The following is a 19,207-nucleotide window of genomic DNA, read 5'->3' as shown; positions in this document are numbered from 1 at the left end:
AAAAATCATGTAAATATTTTCATTTTATAAAATATTTAATTTAATATTGGAAATGCTTAATCTTGGAATATTTGATTGAATGGTGGAAATGATAATATTGTCACATAAATCAGTGTGTATTTTAGACATTATTTTAGTTTTTGGTTATATGTGGTACTATTACTAATAAAGAGAAATCTTTGTATCTATTTTAGATAGTAGTTTTGTGATACATTAAGTTTTCACATGGAAAAGATAGAAAAATTAATTAAAGAGCAAAGAAAAAAAAAACTTAGGAAGAACAGTTGAAAAGCTATTTGAAATTTTGTTGAAACAGATTTTTTTGTTTCTAAGGGTCTGCTCCCATTAAAGAAATATAAATCCTAAGTACCAAGTCCTATTGATTTCAAAAGGTTTGGAGCTTGAGATCTGAGTTTAGGTGCACAGCTACAGCAGTTCCTAGAGGTAATGACATATAATTAGAAAGTCATGAACATGTTGCATGAACTATTCTCGTTAACCATAATGGTCATACCTCACATATACTTCTACATCTTCCACTGTCAAGAGTGCATAGCACCAAGTACTAGTTGAATAAATGTTTTTTTTTTATTTTGTCTCCTAAATTGAACAAGTATATAATTGGATTTTTTCCCAAAACAGTGCTGATTAAATCTATAATGTAAGCTTGTATAAGTGATTACATAGTTTAAAATATTAAGTCAATGGGTATATCTGAAAGCGGAAGTTGCATTGAATGGGGCAAATCACATGGGACTCATGAGAGAATGAGAGGTGAACACTAAGTGATCTCACACTCATCTATTCCAACTTGATATACAGTTAAAATATTTTCTACTCCTTTTGTTTTTTTCTCTAAGGGTTGAAAAGCTAGACTATTTTATATAAGAAAGAACTGTATAGAAAGTTGTAGATTCTAGTTAAAATTTTTTAAAAAATAATTTCACAGTCAGGAGATGGCACGTTTTATCATTGGGAATCAATCCTTACCAGTTTAAGTATCTTCTGAGTGAGATTTGCCTTGAGAAGCAGCTTGCAGTTCTGTACAGTATCCCACAGAAGACAGAAAATGGATTTTGGCTTTTTAGAGATGGCAGGGCCAGCCTCAGATCTCCAAGTTTGACAGAAAATCAAACAACTTACTTGGATTGAGGGGAGAAGTTAATCTTTATCTTAATCTCTTCTGTCTGCTGGCATATTTTTTATTCAGAGGTAACTTAAAGCACAATAAGGTTATTTTCATATATTTATACATTGAGAAAATAGAGAAACTCTGCAAAAGGGGTTAAATGGTCCCAGAATAAAGTCCCCTAAAAATGGACCCCCTCCTTTTGCTTGACCCTTATACTCTTTTTAGTTAATAATTCATTAATGAAACAAATTTATCGAGTGCCTCCTATGTGCTAGGTACAGATGAAAGCACTGAGGATGCATAATAAACACAACAATAAAAAATATATATATATTTTTCTGTGAGGGGCAGTGTAAGCATTGGTTAGAAGGCATAGGTTCTGCAGGCTTGCATGAGAGTCTTGGGTCTAATGCTTACTAGCTCTATGACTTACTTATTCGTACCTTGTTTTCTCCTCTGTAAAAGACAAGTAATAAGAGTACCTGGCTTATGGTGTTGGAGTGAGGATTAAATGAGGTAATACATACAAAGTACTGACAGTGTCTGGCATATAACAAATACATCAATATCAGTGTTTTTAACTAACAGGAATAACTTTATTGTCAGTTAGATATTTAAATCTTTGAATGCACCATCTGTAGTCGATGTCTTTAATTCTTGGTCACTATTTCTTTTTGTGACTCTTTCAAATGACTTATGTCTGTACCATAATGTCAAAATGTCCTAGAAGATTACAAATGAGCATTCTTGTGAATCCAAAGGCCTTTTTTATTTGTCCATATTTTTCTAACTTTGCAGGGTTTGAGACTATGCTCCGCTACCATCTCCACACACTTGTCTTTCATGACTTTGCACTTTTTCTGGCCCTTTTTCCTAGTTTCACTTCCTATTCCTTTCCTATTCCCTTTCTCTTCTCTTCCTGCCCTGTCCCTCCCTTCTCCTCCTTTCCCCTCTCCTGAAGAATAAACAGTCTTCCAGGTTCAAACTTTAAGCATTTTTCTTATACATCTTCACCCTCCTTTTCCAAGCAAGCTTGTCCTCTGTCATAGTTTAAACTTTATCCTCTCTGTGCCCTACTTCTGTGTTTCCGATGGCCTACAGCATTTCTCTTCTTGTATTTCTCACAAGTAATCTAAACCCCAGTTGCAGCCAGAATTGAATTTATTATTAGTTTTGGCTTCAAACAAACTCACTTACTTTGCTATTTCTCCATCTCTGTCAAAGGTGTCTTTAATATTTTAGACTTTTAGCGGGATGAGACCTGTAAGTTATTAGAGAACAAATTCATGGTTGCCAGACGGAAGGGGGTTGGAAGGATGGGCAGAATGGGTAAAGGGGAGTGGGAGATAAATAGGCTTCTAGTTATAGAATGAATAAGTCATGGGAATAAAAGTTACAAGCATAAGGAATATAGTTAATGGCATTGTAACATGCCATGTTACATGGTGACCGATGGTAGCCACACTTGTGGGCATAGCATTAACTTATAGTGAGTCTGAACCACTATATTGTACATCTGAAACTAGTGCAACATTGTGTGTAAGCTACACTCAAAAAAAATTAAATTTTGGTCTTTTAGTCTAGAAATCTGAGGGTCTTCTTTGGCTTCCCACTCAGTATAATATTGCTTTTGCTTCCTAACCAGGTTATCAATCCTTGGAGGTAAAAATTTTGCCATGTACTTCTTTGGTACCCCCTATAAATGCTGTGTGCAGAGTAAGTAAATTCATGCCAGTTGACGATACTGATTGATGTCAGGGCATGAAACATATTCACAACTGACATCATATGCAGCCAATGTATGTAAATACGATGGTCCAAATAAAGAATTATAGGTGGAAAAAAAAAGAGCTGCTTTGTTAACTGGGCTCAGAAACAAAATATTTTATCTTTGTGTGAGGAATGAAAGTACATTGTCCTTATTCATTTCTAAAGCAGTCTTTCTCTCTCCGAGAGCAACCACAGTCAAAGTAAGCAGGCAATCTTTCTGAGACTCTCTGGGGGCATTTCTAAGGCTCAGAGAACAGAATTCTTCACAGAGCAAAGGCATTTGTCTTGATGACACAGACTACTGTCCTGGCTGTAGCCCCTACCCACGGTGAAACACTGGGCCTCTCTAGGATTATAAGTGCCACCTTGCAAGTCAGTGGAAAGACTCAGCAGAGTCATAAATGTAGTGGATCTTTCCCTGTACCTCATCATAGTAAAAGCTTACTAAATATTCACTTTTTCCTATTTTATCTAGATAAGTAAGGTAAAGTAGGGGAGATTTTCTTTATGTTTTTTTTTTTTTTTTTTTTAACTTGAAGAGACCAAAGAATTAAGTCATTGTCATTTTAAGTCATAAATTGATGAATATGAGCTTAAAGCATTTGTACTCATTTGACCAAAGGCTTACTTATTTGGAGAAAACCACAAAACCCCAAACAAACACCATTCCTTCCTCCAACAAATAACTACTATTTAGGGCCAAAAAAACATCAGTTCTCTTTAGCTCAGTAGCTGGCAGTGCTTGCTGAGGCTGAAGAAGGCAGAAATGTCAGCCTCTCTGTAACTGGCCCAGTGAAATCTGGCCAAAGGAGAGAAATGAATTGAATTTGTGATCTGTATTTTTCCCTTGCACAATTAGCTCTTATGCATAGATAGTAGAAAAAAGCATAGAACCATGCTTTAGAAAATTAGATTGTAAATGCATTCAGAAAAGCTCACTTCTGTATTTCTACCAGGTGTGCAAGTTGGTCTCACCTTTTAATTGGAATTCTTCATTAGTTATCTAGCCATTACTGTTGATGGTCTTAAAAAGTTAACTCCAAAGAAAATATATAATCCCTTCAGAACAGATGCAGATCATTTGTAAAACCAAGGTTTGTTTATTTGTAGGATTGAAAGATGCTTAAACATTAAGTATATAGTACTTCCCCCCAATAACCACTTTTTGTTTGATTTAGCTTGTATCCAAGATTATATAATTAGCAAATATTTTATGGATTTAGGTATTTTAAGAAATTTCACTGTAATAAAATTCAGTAAAAGTTTGTCATCATCTACATCAGGGTGAAGGTTTTCTGTTATATTCCAAGACTACGTAACTGTTACTGCAGTTACATTTTGCTTCTAATAATTCTGACCAGTTACTCTTTAGAAACCCATCTTCTCAAGAGCAAAATACCAACTATTATAAGTAGAAATTTTGAATTGTTGAATATTCTTTTTGGGTGTGTGGAGAAATACTTTCTCTAACAAAATTACTATTATTCTTTTCATTAGAATTTCAGAAATATATGTTAAAGAATCATGCATTTTGAACCACTTTGTCTAGTTGGAAAAACGTTGAAATTAATGCCATCAAAGAAACACAGAAACTTAAAAATGTACCTTTGATCTTGAAGGAGATGAAAAGTGGAGGCATATTTTTATCTTTGATGACAGCTGAACAAGTTTGAATAAATTAACAGATTTTTTTGCATATTTCAAACTCCCACAGTGATGGTCTGCTTAATGTTGCCCATATTATTATATAATAATTAGTCTCATTGTCGAATGTACAAAGATTATGTGTCTACACACACATGTTATCTTGCCATAGAGCTGTAGGGTAAAGGTGTATTTGTAAAAACAGAAAAGATACCAGCCTCAGCCTTATATTCTGTTATTGCATAGTGAAAGTGAGCAATGCATCTACCAGAAATCAATATTGTGAATGTGGGTATGACATATAAGTTATTTATGCTTTTGTTTGGCCATCTGTGCCAGAATTTTATTTAACCTAAATAACATGTGCTATATGTGCTTCAAGGGATTGTTCTGCTGTTACTGTTATATGCAGCTTAAATATATCTATAGATATCACTCACCCAGAAGACAAGTTTAAAAAATAATATAGATCCCATGATTTAAATTTACAAGTTTCCAGAGTGCAGGGAAGTCTGCTCAGGGACACCTGATTTTTTTTTTTTAATACAGAATTGTCGGGGATCCCTGGGTGGCTCAGCGGTTTAGCACCTGCCTTTGGCCCAGGGCGCAATCCTGGAGTCCCGGGATCGAGTCCCCCGTTGGGCTCCCGGCATGGAGCCTGCTTCTCTCTCTGCCTGTGTCTCTGCCTCTCTCCCTCTCTCTATGTCTATCATGAATAAATAAATAAAATCTTTTAAAAATATATAGAATTGTCAGTTCTTTGAAGAAAACTACCTAGCATGGTCCTTATCTATAATTCTTGACAATATTTAGCATTGTTCTAATAATTGTTGATTATATGACTTTAAATAGGAATCAGAATTTTTATATTTGATTTGATCATTCAACAAACACTTGTGATAAACAAATAGACATGGTCTTGACCGCAGCTTTGTAACATAACTTGAAATCCAGAATTATGATGTCCCCAATTTTGTTTTTCTTTTTCAGGATTGCTTTGGCCATTTTGGGGTCTTTTGTGACTACACGCAAATTATAGGATTGTTTGTTCTAACTCTCTGAAAAATGCTGGGAATATTTTGATAAGAATTATATTAAATGTATAGATTGCTTTGGGTAGTATAGACATTTTGACAATGTTTATTCTTCCAATCCATGAACATGAAATGCTTTTCCATTTCTTTGAGGTCACTGATTTTTGGAACATATGTTCTTTAACTCTTTGAATCAAAAGATTTGGAAGGTGAGGTGCAACTTGGAGCTATGAGTACCTTTGCTCAGCCCTTCTTCACAGAGGCCCAGGGGATCTGGAGAGCAGCTTGAAATGGCTCTCAGCTAGCTTCCTGACCTTCCACCTGCACTGAACATCTTTTTTGGAGGAATTCTGTCCTGGGATTGTAAGGCTTTCAGAATAACAGTGCTGATTTCTGGGTGGTGTTCTTGTCCAAAGATAAGACTAAATGAACATAATCAGAGAGAAAATCCTGTAAGTTGTCCCCAGAGGCAACTCCTGACCTTGGAAAAACTATGTATTAGTGAAAGTGTTTCATTCAGTGTTTCTGGATTCTTTTTCTAAAGTGCTTTCCCGTTCTCACCCCCACTTGATATTTTCTCTCTTCCTTAGTACTCTACAATTCTTTCATGTGTCTCATCACTTCCTAAAATATCTGAAAACTCTGTGCTAGTGCTCTGAAATTCATCTCTCTATGGTACTTGCATGAAAAAGTTGAGGAAGAGGGAAGGAGGGAAACTGAGAGTGTGTGTTAATCCCCCAAAAGGTGTTTCAACTTGTTAATGTCCATAGAATTTCTAGACTACAGAAGGGTATAGTTTTCATAAAAACAAAACAAAACAAAATCTGTCTAATCATGCCAGATACAGATTGTGTTGGAGCAGCTCAAAGGAAAACACTTTTTCCTGGAATTGCTGTAGGAAGGGAAGCAACATCTCCCATGCTTTTATATTGTCATTGACCAAATATAGCTTTTCTTCTTCAAGAGATTTTTATCAGTCAGGACTATTGATCTCATAATTTGTATATGATCTTCTTTAAGAATGGGATTAATACGAGTGGCATAGACTGCGGTTATTTTCCAATTTTATCTGAAAAAATGGCTCTTTAAAGAGGAACTGCTTCCTTTATATTCAGACAAAGCAAAACAAAAGCTTAGATAGCAACCCAGAAATATACTGTGATAGCATAGAAAATCTTAGACAGTGAGGCCTGGCTGTGTGTTTGTCTCCCAGCACTCCTTTCTTGTGTGCATGGAGTCCTTCACCTTTCCATGGCCTGCTTTCCCATTCATGAAAAGAAAGAAAGAATGCATAAGATGAGTGCATTCATGGGCTTGAGACTCATCCTGACAATCTCGTTAAAATGCAGGTTCTGATTTGTGAGGTCTATGGCGGGTCCCAGAGTCTGCATTGCTAGCAATCTTACAGGTGGTACTGGTCCGCACTTTGAGTAGCAAAGTACTATGTCAGTTTCCCAAACCTGGGTGAGTATGGAATTTTCCTTCAGACACTGTATTTTTGTGTTCCATCCTGAGGGAGTCTATTTAGTGCATCTGCATTAGAATTTAGAAATCTGTATTTTTGACATTTTTGACACTCGTGACAGGATTCTATTGCAGCCATCAGTATTTGGGGATTAATGCAGCAGATTAGTCCTTCTCCACTCTGGCTGCACATTAGAACCACTTCAGAAGATTTAAAAACAAGTACTGATGACTGGATCTCACCCCAGACCCATTAAAACAGAATCTTTGAGGGGTGAGGCCTAGAATGAGTAACTCCTGGGGCCTCTTCCAATTCCCTTCAGTCTCCATCCCAATTAAATGGGTAGTCAAAACTGAGAGAAACTCATAATGATTCCTACTGGGCCATTTTGAATCAGGGTCTTGTGATTTATTTTTTTTACCTTCTAACCTTTGAAGCAAGAGAGCTAGATTGGCCTCAGTTCTATCTCTGAGAAAATACTGGATGGTCTTGAAAGAATAGGAGATGTTTCAGGACTTAGCTTCTTGTAGAGATTCAGTTAAGACTCTGCTCATGTATGGGACACTGGGATGGCTCAGTCGGTTAAGCATCAGACTCTTGCTTTCACTCAGGTCATGATCCCAGGGTCCTGAAATGGAGCCTCCCATCAGCCCCATGCTAAGCGCAGAGTCTACTTGTCCCTCTCCCTCTGCTCCTCCAGTTTTTTTTTTTTTTCTCTCTCTCTCAAATAAACAAATCTTAAAAAAAAAAAAAAAGAATCTGCTTGTGTAGAATTACAGCTTTTGAAATGTACTGGACTGCTAACACTGAGTAGGGGTAATAACCTGATTCTTAAGCCTCTCATGCAGGAATGTACTATGTATTTGAATCATTTGGACAGGAAATGTATACAGACATCTTCAAGGACTTAAACAGTCTGGATCCCCAAGAAGGTTGAATTTTCCAGAATTCATGGCTCTTGGTGTGCTAAGAACCGTGAGGACAAATCAGAACTGATTTCTCTGTCAAGATTGATTGATGAATGTCTTAATCTACTTGGGCTACCCTAACAAAATAGCATAAATTGAGTGACTTCTAAACAACAGAAATTATTTCTCACAATTCTGGAAGTTGAAAGTCCAAGATCAAGGTGCCAGGACAGTTGGGTTCTGGTGAGAACCCTTTCCTGGTTGTGGACAGCTGGCTTCTTGTGTCCTCACATGGTGGAGAGCAGAACAGAGGAAGCAAACTGTCTTGTGACTGTTATAGGGAAACTAATCCTATTCATGAGGGACGTTACCCTCATGACCTCATTGAATCTTAACCATATCCCAAAGGCTCTACCTCCCAGTGCCTTCACATGAAAGGTTGGGTTTCAACATATGAATTTTGGGAGGACACAAATATTCAGTTCAGAACAATGAGGATGGTGGTGGTCACCAAGAATTCTCGGCAATTTCCTTAACAGCTTTGTGTTTCCAAAACTTCTGAACTGGTCTCACTTTATTTTTTTTTTTATTTATTTATTTTTTTATTTATTTATGATAGTCACAGAGAGAGAGAGAGAGAGAGAGAGGCAGAGACACAGGCAGAGGGAGAAGCAGGCTCCATGCACTGGGAGCCTGATATGGGATTCGATCCCGGGTCTCCAGGATCGCGCCCTAGGCCGAAGGCAGGCGCCAAACCGCTGCGCCACCTAGGGATCCCTGGTCTCACTTTAAAGATTTGCAAGTCATCTCCTTTGCAGGGAAGTTATCTCTCAGTAGGCAGACTGCTTTTCCCCACCATGTTTTAAAGCCAAAGGAAATTAAAATTTTCCAGGAAACAATTTTAATTAATTTGCTATCCTGTTCTTAATGTTTGTTAATAATATCAGATTTCACATTCACTGAAACAGTAATTTTCATGACTATAGGGAAATGGAACAGTTGTATGAATATTTCAAATACACAAATTGTGTGTCAGTTAACAGACAAATATCCAAAAGAAGATCCTGGAAAGTTTAATATTTACCAGTTTTCATCTAATTTAGCCTTTGACATGAAAAGGAAATCTGTTTCCCCTTCTTTTGTGCCTCCCCTTCTTCTCAATATTTTATTTTGTAGTTTAGCTTTCAGTGACAAATACAGTTTCATAGGTTTTGGTTTGCAGGATCAACATTTGAATATTTGTGTTTTTTTCTAGTTCTTTGCTTGTATATACATTTACAGAACTCACACGTAGAAAGCTCTCTCTGCATATATGACATAGTTTTCAAGACTCTTGTACATAATAAATAATAAATTATTAGTTTATAAAGGCTTTTTGCTCCAATAGTTGATTTATAAAGATTTTGCTTGCATTACTCTATTTCATCTCCATAAATTACCCAGAGTGGTAGGTATTGGTTTCTCCAGTTTGTATGTGAGGAAACCAATAACCTAATTAAAACTCCCTAGGCTTTTCAGAGTAGCTCCCTTGGGAATATTGAGAGGGGGAATCCAAGTACAGGCAGAAAGTTTGGGGACAGGGCTTTTTGTGATAATTTGATTGTTATGAATATTTACCAGTTGATAACTTGTTATATGAAGTCCCTGGTGCTGTGGCTAATTTTCTCAATTATGGTTTTATAAAACATTCAGAAATGATAAAGCAGTTCTTATGCTCCTCCATAAACTCAGAGCACATATTGCTAATGCGCAGTTGTTAGGACTTTGAGGTAAGGACTAGTGAACATGCGGTTACTTCACTCTCTGATGGTCTAAATGAATAAAATCAAACTTGAAGCATAAAGATGAGTGGACACCACATTTTCTAGACTATTTGCTTAATCTTTGAGTTGATTTAAAAACTCTCTTTTGAGTTGCTAGGTCTGATTGAACCTGTGAGCAAATACTCTAGTATGTAGCTAGCAAATTTCTGAATAGTCTGTATTCTATGATTATTGGCTAAAATCAATACATATTTTGAAAAATGAGATTTATTTTAACTTTGGTGTCCCCCCCCCCCACACACACACAACTCTGTCTCCAAGCTAATATGAGAATTAACCCTCCCTGCAGGGAGTTACTTTAGGACTTCTTCAAAAAAGACACAATTTCACCTAGAAAAAGTTGGAATTTGCAAATATCTCAGTAAAGAATTAGAATTTAGGGAACCTATATTCTAGATGCTGCTCCTGGGGAATCTGGGCTTGGTGAGTCTCTGACTTATTGCAGAATGGAGTTGTTTTCCAGATTAGAGAAAACAGGTGACATCTGTCCCAATGCCTAGCACAGAGTGTGGGTTCTGTTGCTTTAATTTTGTTATTATATACAGTTACTAGAGTATAAGTGAAATAATATATCAGCAATAAATAAATAATCATAGTTAGGCCCTACTGAGCTGGAGTCTTAATTTTCTCATTGTAGAGTTATTGAAAATGGTATGATGGGAGCAGTTCAATATCTTTAATAGCAAAATTAACTAGGAACAATTAGAGCTCCTGCTCCAAATCCTAACAAATGTCTGCTTATGACAGAGGAAGGTCTGCAAGACTTTGGAGATGGTTAGGATGTGAAATATAACCCTTACTTTGGGGATAAAATTGATTTAATGAGTCTTGACCAGCACACCAAAAAATTGAAGTAGAATAAAAAAGGAGGACATCTCATGTAGTAAGTATTGTCTGATAATTTTTTTAAGTTGTGTATTTGTGTAGGTACATGTGTGTGCCTGTGCAAACACATTTTGAGATACTATATAAAATTGATTTCTTACTATGAGTTTCAACTTAAAAAAAGTTTGAAAACACTGGTTTGCTTAGTTTCTGGGGGAGAGGAAGCCTCCTTCAGTACGGCCTTTTATGTTTACATTCGTTCTTTTTTAGAACATTTGCGTCCTATTTCCTGGGATACAGACAATTATTTCAGTCAATAAATAATTACTATATTACAACTCTCGTAGGTACGGTAGGGATAAAATTCATAATCTCAGGGACTATATTAGCTAAGAAATTAAAAGTAGCTTATATGAAGTATTTAGAGAGGCATTGCATACTAAATTTCATGATATCAATTATATAAAGAGATCTCTGCAGAATACATTAATTCATTTATTTATTGATATAATCAACCAACAAGCAAGCATGTACTATGTGCCAGGCAACGTATTAGGTATAGGGGGATTAAATGGGACCAAATGAGTATATTTTCTGTCCTTATAGAGCTTACAGCCCAGCAGGCAGATATGCATTCATCATATAACACGAACATATAAAAAAAAACCAACACGAACATATATAGAATTGTAACTGCATTAAAGTCTGTGAGGAAGAGGTGCATCATGTATAAAATTATTAGGTATGACCTGATCAGAAGGTCAGGAAACAATACAGAGGTCGTGACAATTAGATCTAAATAACTGCAAGTGTCAATCAGATAAGTAAGGAAATGAATGGTGTTCAGGCAGAGAGAATGGCAAGTTATAAGATCCTACGTTGGGAAAGAGCTTGAAGCTGACAAAAATATAAGAAAAATTTGACTGTGGTTGATTTGACAGACTTTGTTCTGATCCCTAGCACCATAGATTAACTTTGCCTGTATTTAAACTTTATATGAATGAAATTAAAGCTTCTGGCTTCTTTCAATCATTATGTTTATCAGATTCATCCATATAATTGCATGTATGAGTAGTTTGTTCCATTTTAGACCTGAGTAGCTTTTCTTGTATGAATATGTCACAATTTTTAATCCATTCTCTTATTGATGGATATTTACATTGTTTTCAGCTCTTATGAATAAATCTGATGTGAACATTTTTTTACAAGTCTTTTTGTTAACATATGTTTTCATTTCACTTGAGTAAATGCCTAAGAGTGAAATTTCTGGGTCATAGCTAAATATTTAACTCTACAAGAAACTATTTTTCAAAGTGATTGTTCCATTTTATATCCTCATTAGTATTTTATAAAGAGTTTCAGTTTTTTGCATTCTCATCAACATTTTGTATTGTTAACCTTTATAGCCACTCTAGTGGTTGAGGAATGATATGTCATTGTGCATTTAATTTGTATTTCCCAGATGCCTGATGGTAGTGAGCATATTATTCTTGTGGTTAATGGCCATTGTATATCTATTGTGTGATGTCTGTCAAATTATTTGCCCATTTTGTTCCTTGGTTCATTTATTATTTTTTTTGTAGGATATTTTTTAGTATATTCTGGATAGGGGTTCTTTCTCAGAGAGCTGTAGTGTAAATTTTTTTTTCAGAAAAAAATACTTTTTTAAAAATAAATTTTTCAGTGAATTTTCTTTTCTTTTCTTTTTTTTTTTGACAATGTCCTTTAATGAGCAGCTGATTTTAATTTGATGATATCTAATTTATTTATCAACATTTTCTTTTATGGGGCTTGCTATATGAGTCTTATCTAAGAAATTTTTGTCTTTCTTAAAGTGGCAAAGATTTTATTATCCTGTCTTTAAGAATATTTTATTTTGCATTAATATAGCTACATTTGCTTTCTTATGCTTAGTGTTTATGTAATACATTTCCCCATGCTTTCGCTTTTGACTTATCTATGTCTTTATACTTTGAATGTCTTTCTTAGAAATAGTAGACTATCAGTTTCTTTTCTTTGTTTTAAAATCCAGTCTGAAAATTTTTGTTTTTTAATTAGTCTATTTATTCCATTTACATTTAATGTAATGCTTAGTATGGTTAGATTTAGGACTGCCATCCCATGGTTTACTTAGTGTTTTTTTTTTTTTTTTAAGATGTATTTATTTATTCTAGAGAGAGAAAGAGAGAGAGAGAGAGAGAGAGAGAGTGAGAGCATAGGGGGTGGGAACAAATGGAGAGGGAGAGAATCTCAAGCAGACTCCCACTGAGTGTGGAGCCCAATGTAGGGCTTGATCATGAGATTGTGACCTGAGCTGAAATCAAGAGTCAGATGCTCAATGGACTGAGCCACCCAGGTACCCCCTGTTGTTTGTGTTCCGTTTTTCCCACCAGCTGTTTGTTTTTACCTTCTTGACTTGTGTGTGTGTGTATGTGTGTGTGATGGTCATCATTATTACTATTTTGATTTTTTTCCCTTTCAGTTGAAACACCTACTGAATTTGTTTTATTGTGATTCTGCTGCAGTGAATTCTTCCTGTTTCTGAACATGTCTTTGCTTTACCTTCCATTCTGAAGGATACCTTTGCTCTACATGAAAATCTAGGTGGATAAATATTTTCCTCTCAGTATTTTAAAGATGTCATTTCATTATTTTCTGGTTGTCTTTGTTTTTCATGATTTGTATGCTGTAATTATTATCTCCCCCATCTCATCCCCCCCCCCCAACATACTTAAATACTTTTTTTGCTTTGGATGTTTAAAAGACTTTTTCCCCCTTATTTCTTATTTTCAGCTTTACTGTTACCCATTTTTCTACTGTCACTTTGTTTGCATTTATCTTCCTTGAGTTTCACTAAACTAAGATCTCTAGGTTGTTTGGAAAATTTTAGTCATCCTTTATTCATATAACACTGATGCCCTATTCAGCCTTTTTTCCCCCATACTCAATTACCTATGTTTTAGACTGCTTGATATTGTCCTATGGAACATCTTTGAATCTTGTTGTCTTTTTGCTTCAGTTTGGAATAATTTGCATTGATATGTTTTTAAATTGTTCTTTCTTAGTGTTTAATCTACTATTAAACATATCCAATGGGGATGCCTGGGTGGCTCAGCGGTTAAGCATCTGCCTTCTGCCCAGGGGGTGATCCTGGAGTTCCGGGATCAAGTCCCACATCAGGCTCCCTGCATGGAAACTGCTTCTCTCTGCCTATGTCTCTGCCTCTCTCTCTGGGTCTCTCATGAATAAATAAATAAAATCTTAAAAAAAAATAACTAAAAAAATAAACCTATCCAATGGATTTTTTATTCCAGAATGTATTATTTACTTATGTGTTCCAATATTGACCTCTCTTTCTATTGCTTATTTTGTCCCTGGACTATCATAATAGTCTTCTGTTTCTTTACACTGCCTAATGGTTTTTAAGTGCATAGGGGACACTGTTCATACATTGTAGAGAGCAGGTAGTTAAATTACTGGTGGGTTTCCTTGATTATGATTTTAATTTTTTTTTTTAAGTGTGAATGTATTTTCTACATTTTTATCTTAGTCCCAGGTTATAACCCATTATCTTGGGACTTGTTTCTTATTCCTAACGCATGGCCTTCTGTGACTTAAATGGAGAGCTTGAGTTATCTACCAAGCTTCTCTAACTTGATAGGACTTGAGCTCAGAAATTTGTCTTTTAGCCATGAGAGTTGGTGAAAATTTTGCTTACCTCTTACCTACTAGTCATTGCTGGAGTAGACAGATATCTTGTAGACTCATTTTGTGCATGCATACTTTAAATCACGGAGAAGAATTTAAGGTACATTTATATATAAATTTATGGCTCTGTTTGTTAAAGGATCTCCCCTTTGACTTCAAGATGCTCTGGCAACCTCAAATTGTGACTTTTGAATGTTTAGTCCCATAAGACTTTTCTTCTTGAGCTCTATCACCAATGAACTATATAAACTGGAAATTTGCTTTCCAGGAATAGACAGTTAAATGAATATCTTATTTAATGTATCTCTTTTTTTCCCAAGGGTTTGTCCTTTTATTCAGTTTCTGTCTACTTTCAGTTGTTTTTAGTACCTTGAAACAGATTTTTGCCATAATCTGTCCACTGCTTCTAGATTTAGCGTCTATTCTGATAAGTTTAATTGGTCATTACATATTTATTTTTCTTAACATGTAAGTTTTTTTAGAGTAAAGATATGTTTTATTGATCTTTATTCTATCCCAGAATAGTGCCTTTCACTTAGCAGCTACTTAGCAAATGTTGAATTGCACTGTTATTTTTATGAAGACCAACTTTGAGTCAGGATTTAAACTTAAAGTCTTAAACTCAGAAGTTAATTTTTCTTTTTAGGACACTATTTTGCATATGAATTCAAAGGAGTTTTTTTTTTTTTTTTGATATTTTGAATTTTTTAAGTATAGTATTCCCTTAAATAATTTACTCTTTTCTAATATTGGCTTTTCAATTGAGGTTGATATCAAAAGATACTATTTTTTGTATTATGTTTTTTTTAATTTAAATTCAAGGTAGCTAACATATAGTGTAGTATGGGTCCTCAGGAGTAGAATTTAGTGATTTATCACTTACATATAACCTCCAGTATTCATCCCAGCAAGTGCCCTCCTTAATGCCCATCACCCATTTCGCCCATCCCCCTACTCACCTCCCCTCCAGCAATCCTTCCTCAATTTGTTCTCTATATTTAAGATTCTCTTAGGGTTTGCCTCCCTCTCTGGTTTGATCTTATTTTATTTTATACCTAAAGGAGAATCACTTCTACATCCAAAATATAAATAAAAAGAGATATTCCTTTATTTATAATATTTCCCAAATTCTGTGTAGAATGTAGTTTAAAATACTATCTTTGAATAATTTCATTTTAGAAAAGGACCCTTCAATGTTTTTAAAATTTTTTTAAAGACTTATTTATTTGAGAGAGAGAACAAGGGGGAAGAGGGGCAGAGCAAGAGAATCTCGAGCAGACTCCCCACTGAATGTAGAGCCCTCTGTGGGGCTCCATCTCATGACACATGAGATCATGAGCTGAGCTGAAACCAGGAGTCAGAAGTTTAACCAGCTGAGCCACCGAGATGCCCCTCTTCAATGTTATCTTAAATTAGACTTCTCAAGATCAATCTAATGGACCATTTGTCCCCTCATGTCAAAATTATAATGTTATATATAGAATTTTTGGAGCAGTTATACAAATTTGCCTCAATATTATCAAGTTCAGTTTTCTCGTTTAGTGGAGAAGTGACTGTAGCCCTAATTTTAATAAAATAATCTGTTTTGGGGGGAAATTATTGGGGGGAAATTATTATAGTCATTAACGTTTATTTAATATCAACCATACTTGTTTTCATAGCTTAGAATATACTTGAATGGAAAGAGGTATTATAAACTAGCTTCTTTTCAATGGAGTTTTTGTTTGTATGCAAATCTTATACTTATTGCAGATCTCATTTGATAATCATGTTAAATGATTATGTCAATCTCAAGAATAGGCTTTATTATTTGTACCATAACAAACCATAGTTGCATTTGTCTATGAATTTATCTTTTTGTTTACTTGAAAGGAGTACCTTGTTAAATGAAGCTAAAAAAACTTCCTTTTCCTTCTTTCTTCTTTAGAATCGAGTTTCTTACTGGGAAATGCCCAGATTGTGGATTGGCCTGTAGTTTATAGTAATGACGGTTTTTGCAAACTCTCTGGATATCATCGAGCTGACGTCATGCAGAAAAGCAGCACTTGCAGGTAGGTAATAGAACATCTTAGGAATCTTTTCTGAAGTTTAAGTAAATGCTGAATGTGGTTAAAGTCTAAACTTACAGTAGTCCTCCACTTGACCCCGGTTTTGCTTCCCTGTGGCTTTGCTTCCCTGTGGTTTCTACTTCCCTGTGGCTTTGCTTCCCTGTGGTTTCATGCTTCCAGTTGTTTGTTACCCACAGTTAACCACTTCCAGGAGCAGATGCTCCTCCTGGTTGGCTACATCATTCACCTCACTTCATCTCATTTCCTATGAACTGCTATGTTATTTCCTATGAAAATGCTCCGCATTTTCTCATTTTACATCATCAAAAGAAAGGTGAGTACAATACAATAAGATGCTTAGAGAGAGACCACACTCATATAACTTTTATTACAGTATATTGTTATTAATTGTTCTTTTATTATTAGTTATTATTGTTAATCTCTTCCTGTGCCTAACTCTAAATTAAACTTTATCATAGGTATGTATATATAGGAAAAAAATAAGTTTATACAGTGTTATGTTCTATCTGAGATTTCAGACACCTATGGGTGGGTGTCTTGGAACGGATCCTCCCCAGGGAAGGGGAAACTCCTGTGCTTAGACTTTTTGTGATATTGGGATTTTCTTATAATAAGAAATATATATTTTGGGGGTGCCTGGTGGCTCAGTCAATTAAGCATCTACCTTCTGCTCAGGTCATGATCCCAGGGTCTTGGGATTGAGCCCCACATAGTCTCTATGCTCAGTGGGAAGACTGCTTTTCCCTCTCGTCTGCCTGTCCCTCCAAACGCTTGTGCCCTCTCATTCTCTGTCAAACAAATGAATAAAATCTTAAAAAAAAAATATATATATATTTATAGTAATGTATATATATATATATATATATATATATATATATATATATATAATGTGTGTGTATATATATATTTGGGCTTTGATGTAGTTCCTGGCTCCAGTCTTTTAAAACCCTTGGAATTTCCCGATAAGGAAAGATAAGAATGATAAGAATGATAAATGTTCCCCTTTTTTATGTTAATGATGCTGTTTGGAAAGCCCTTAGGTAACCTTAGTTTAAAGGCTCTTGCATCCAGGTGATTGGAGGGTTGAACCTTTCAGTACTCCAGCCCCACAACCTTCTAGCCTCTAGGGAGAGGATGGGCCTGGAGGTTGAATTAATTGCCAATAGTCAAGAATCTAATAAATCATGAGAGCTTCTGAGTTGGTGAAATGTGGAAGTGCTGGGCACCTGGAGAGAGCGTGGAAGCTCTGTGCTTCCCCCCATACCTTGCCTGTGTATCTCTTTGATCTACCTGTTCCGGAGTTATATCCTTTTATAATAAACCAGTGATCTAGTAAATAGACTATTTCTCTGAGCTCTCTGTGCTGCCCTAGCAAATTAATCAAACCCAAGAAGACTGTGGAAACCTCCAGTCTGTAGTTGACGGGTTAAAGTACAGGTAACAACCCATGCTTTCAACGGGTGTCTGGAGGGGTAGTGGAGGGTGGTCTTGTGGGACTGAACCCTTAACTTGTGGAATTACGCTGTCTCCGGATGGATAGTGTCAGAATTCAGATAAATCGTAGGACAACTGTGACCGAACCAATTCATTCTCTGATGAGTCAGAAACTGCACCAGGTGGAGCTGTCACACAAAAACGTAATTTGAAGCAAATAAGGACATCACGGGGAATGGCTTCCAAAGCCTTGACTCCCTGACCCAGGGTGAAGGGATTCCTTTTACTTAGGGTTAGGATGAGTTTTTCGTTAGGGAAGCCTTGTCATCACGGGCAGAGGAGCACACCTTGTATGTTATGTAAATGAGGCTTGTGCTCCTCCCGGGGCAGGGATTTTAGTACTTTAATGACGTCAGAGTGGTGGTCCATCATTTTGGAGGCCAGGGCACGGTCCATCTGCGCAGGCGCGAGGCAGAGGTCAAGCTCCACCCGGTCCCTGTGATGAGCTGGCTGGAGGCCTTGTCAGGGCAGCCGCTTTCGCTGGAGGGGCGGTTTCGCCTTGCCTCTGCATTCGCCGAGTTAGAGGTAAGCTGGAAAGAAGAGCTTAAGGGAAAATGAGGGACAACGGTGGGTGAGCACAAGCAGGTGGGCAGTAAAGGTCAGGTCTTGCGGTCTAGCTGGTGATACCACCTGCTGGTATCCCAAGAATTGATTGTTGGTGTGGAGACTGTCACCCCCCTTCCCCACACCTCCCCCATTGGCACTACAGTCTATTTACTCCTATATAAAAACTGTAGAGTAAAAATTATATTAGAATATGAAGGAGACTAAATTGTCAGTGGAAATATATAGCTTAAGAGCCATTGGGGGAACTTGTGCAAAGAAAAAGATTTTTGTATATCTATAAATCTATTAATTCATTCAGTAAATATTTTTTGACTGTGATGAGCCATGAACTGTTCGAGGTGCTAGTGATCAAAGGAGCATCCTCTAGCAGAGAATCACTGATGGCATCACATCAGCACTTCTTGAGCTGCTAAAACTCTTGAACAGAGTAAACAGCCCCCCAACCAAGTAGGACATAATTCACAAACATTTAGAGAACATCAAAAAAGAATTTTTTTAAAAAGATTTTTATTTATTCATGATAGAGAGAGAGAGAGAGAGAGAGAAGCAGAGACACAGGCAGAGGGAGAAGCAGGCTCCATGCAGGGAGCTGGATGTGGGACTCAATCCTGGGTCTCCAGGATCACACCCTGGGCTGAAGGCAGATGCTCAACTGCTGAGCCACCCAGGCGTCCCCCCAGAAAAGTTTTTACATCCTGTGTAAATCACACGTGCTTTGTAATGTTGGTACATTGTACCATTGCTATTTTGTTTGGCTTATGTAAAACA

At 36.3% G+C, this 19,207-nt stretch overlaps 1 protein-coding gene across 1 annotated transcript in view; it reads left to right on the top strand.

Moving 5' to 3' along the window:
• The window catches only part of KCNH5 (potassium voltage-gated channel subfamily H member 5), a 273,366-nt gene that overhangs the window by 6,637 nt on the left and 247,522 nt on the right, over positions 1 to 19,207 (top strand). Inside the window, exon 2 of the mRNA XM_025443239.3 lies at positions 16,237 to 16,360. Within this exon, the coding sequence (XP_025299024.1) occupies positions 16,237 to 16,360 (124 nt within the window). The remainder of the gene's footprint in view (positions 1 to 16,236; positions 16,361 to 19,207) is intronic.

This window comes from Canis lupus, chromosome 8, assembly GCF_003254725.2.
Source record: "Canis lupus dingo isolate Sandy chromosome 8, ASM325472v2, whole genome shotgun sequence".
Classification (NCBI taxonomy): Eukaryota; Metazoa; Chordata; class Mammalia; order Carnivora; family Canidae; genus Canis; species Canis lupus.
Note: the sequence above shows the minus strand (reverse complement) of the source record. Positions and strands in the feature narration are given on the sequence as shown.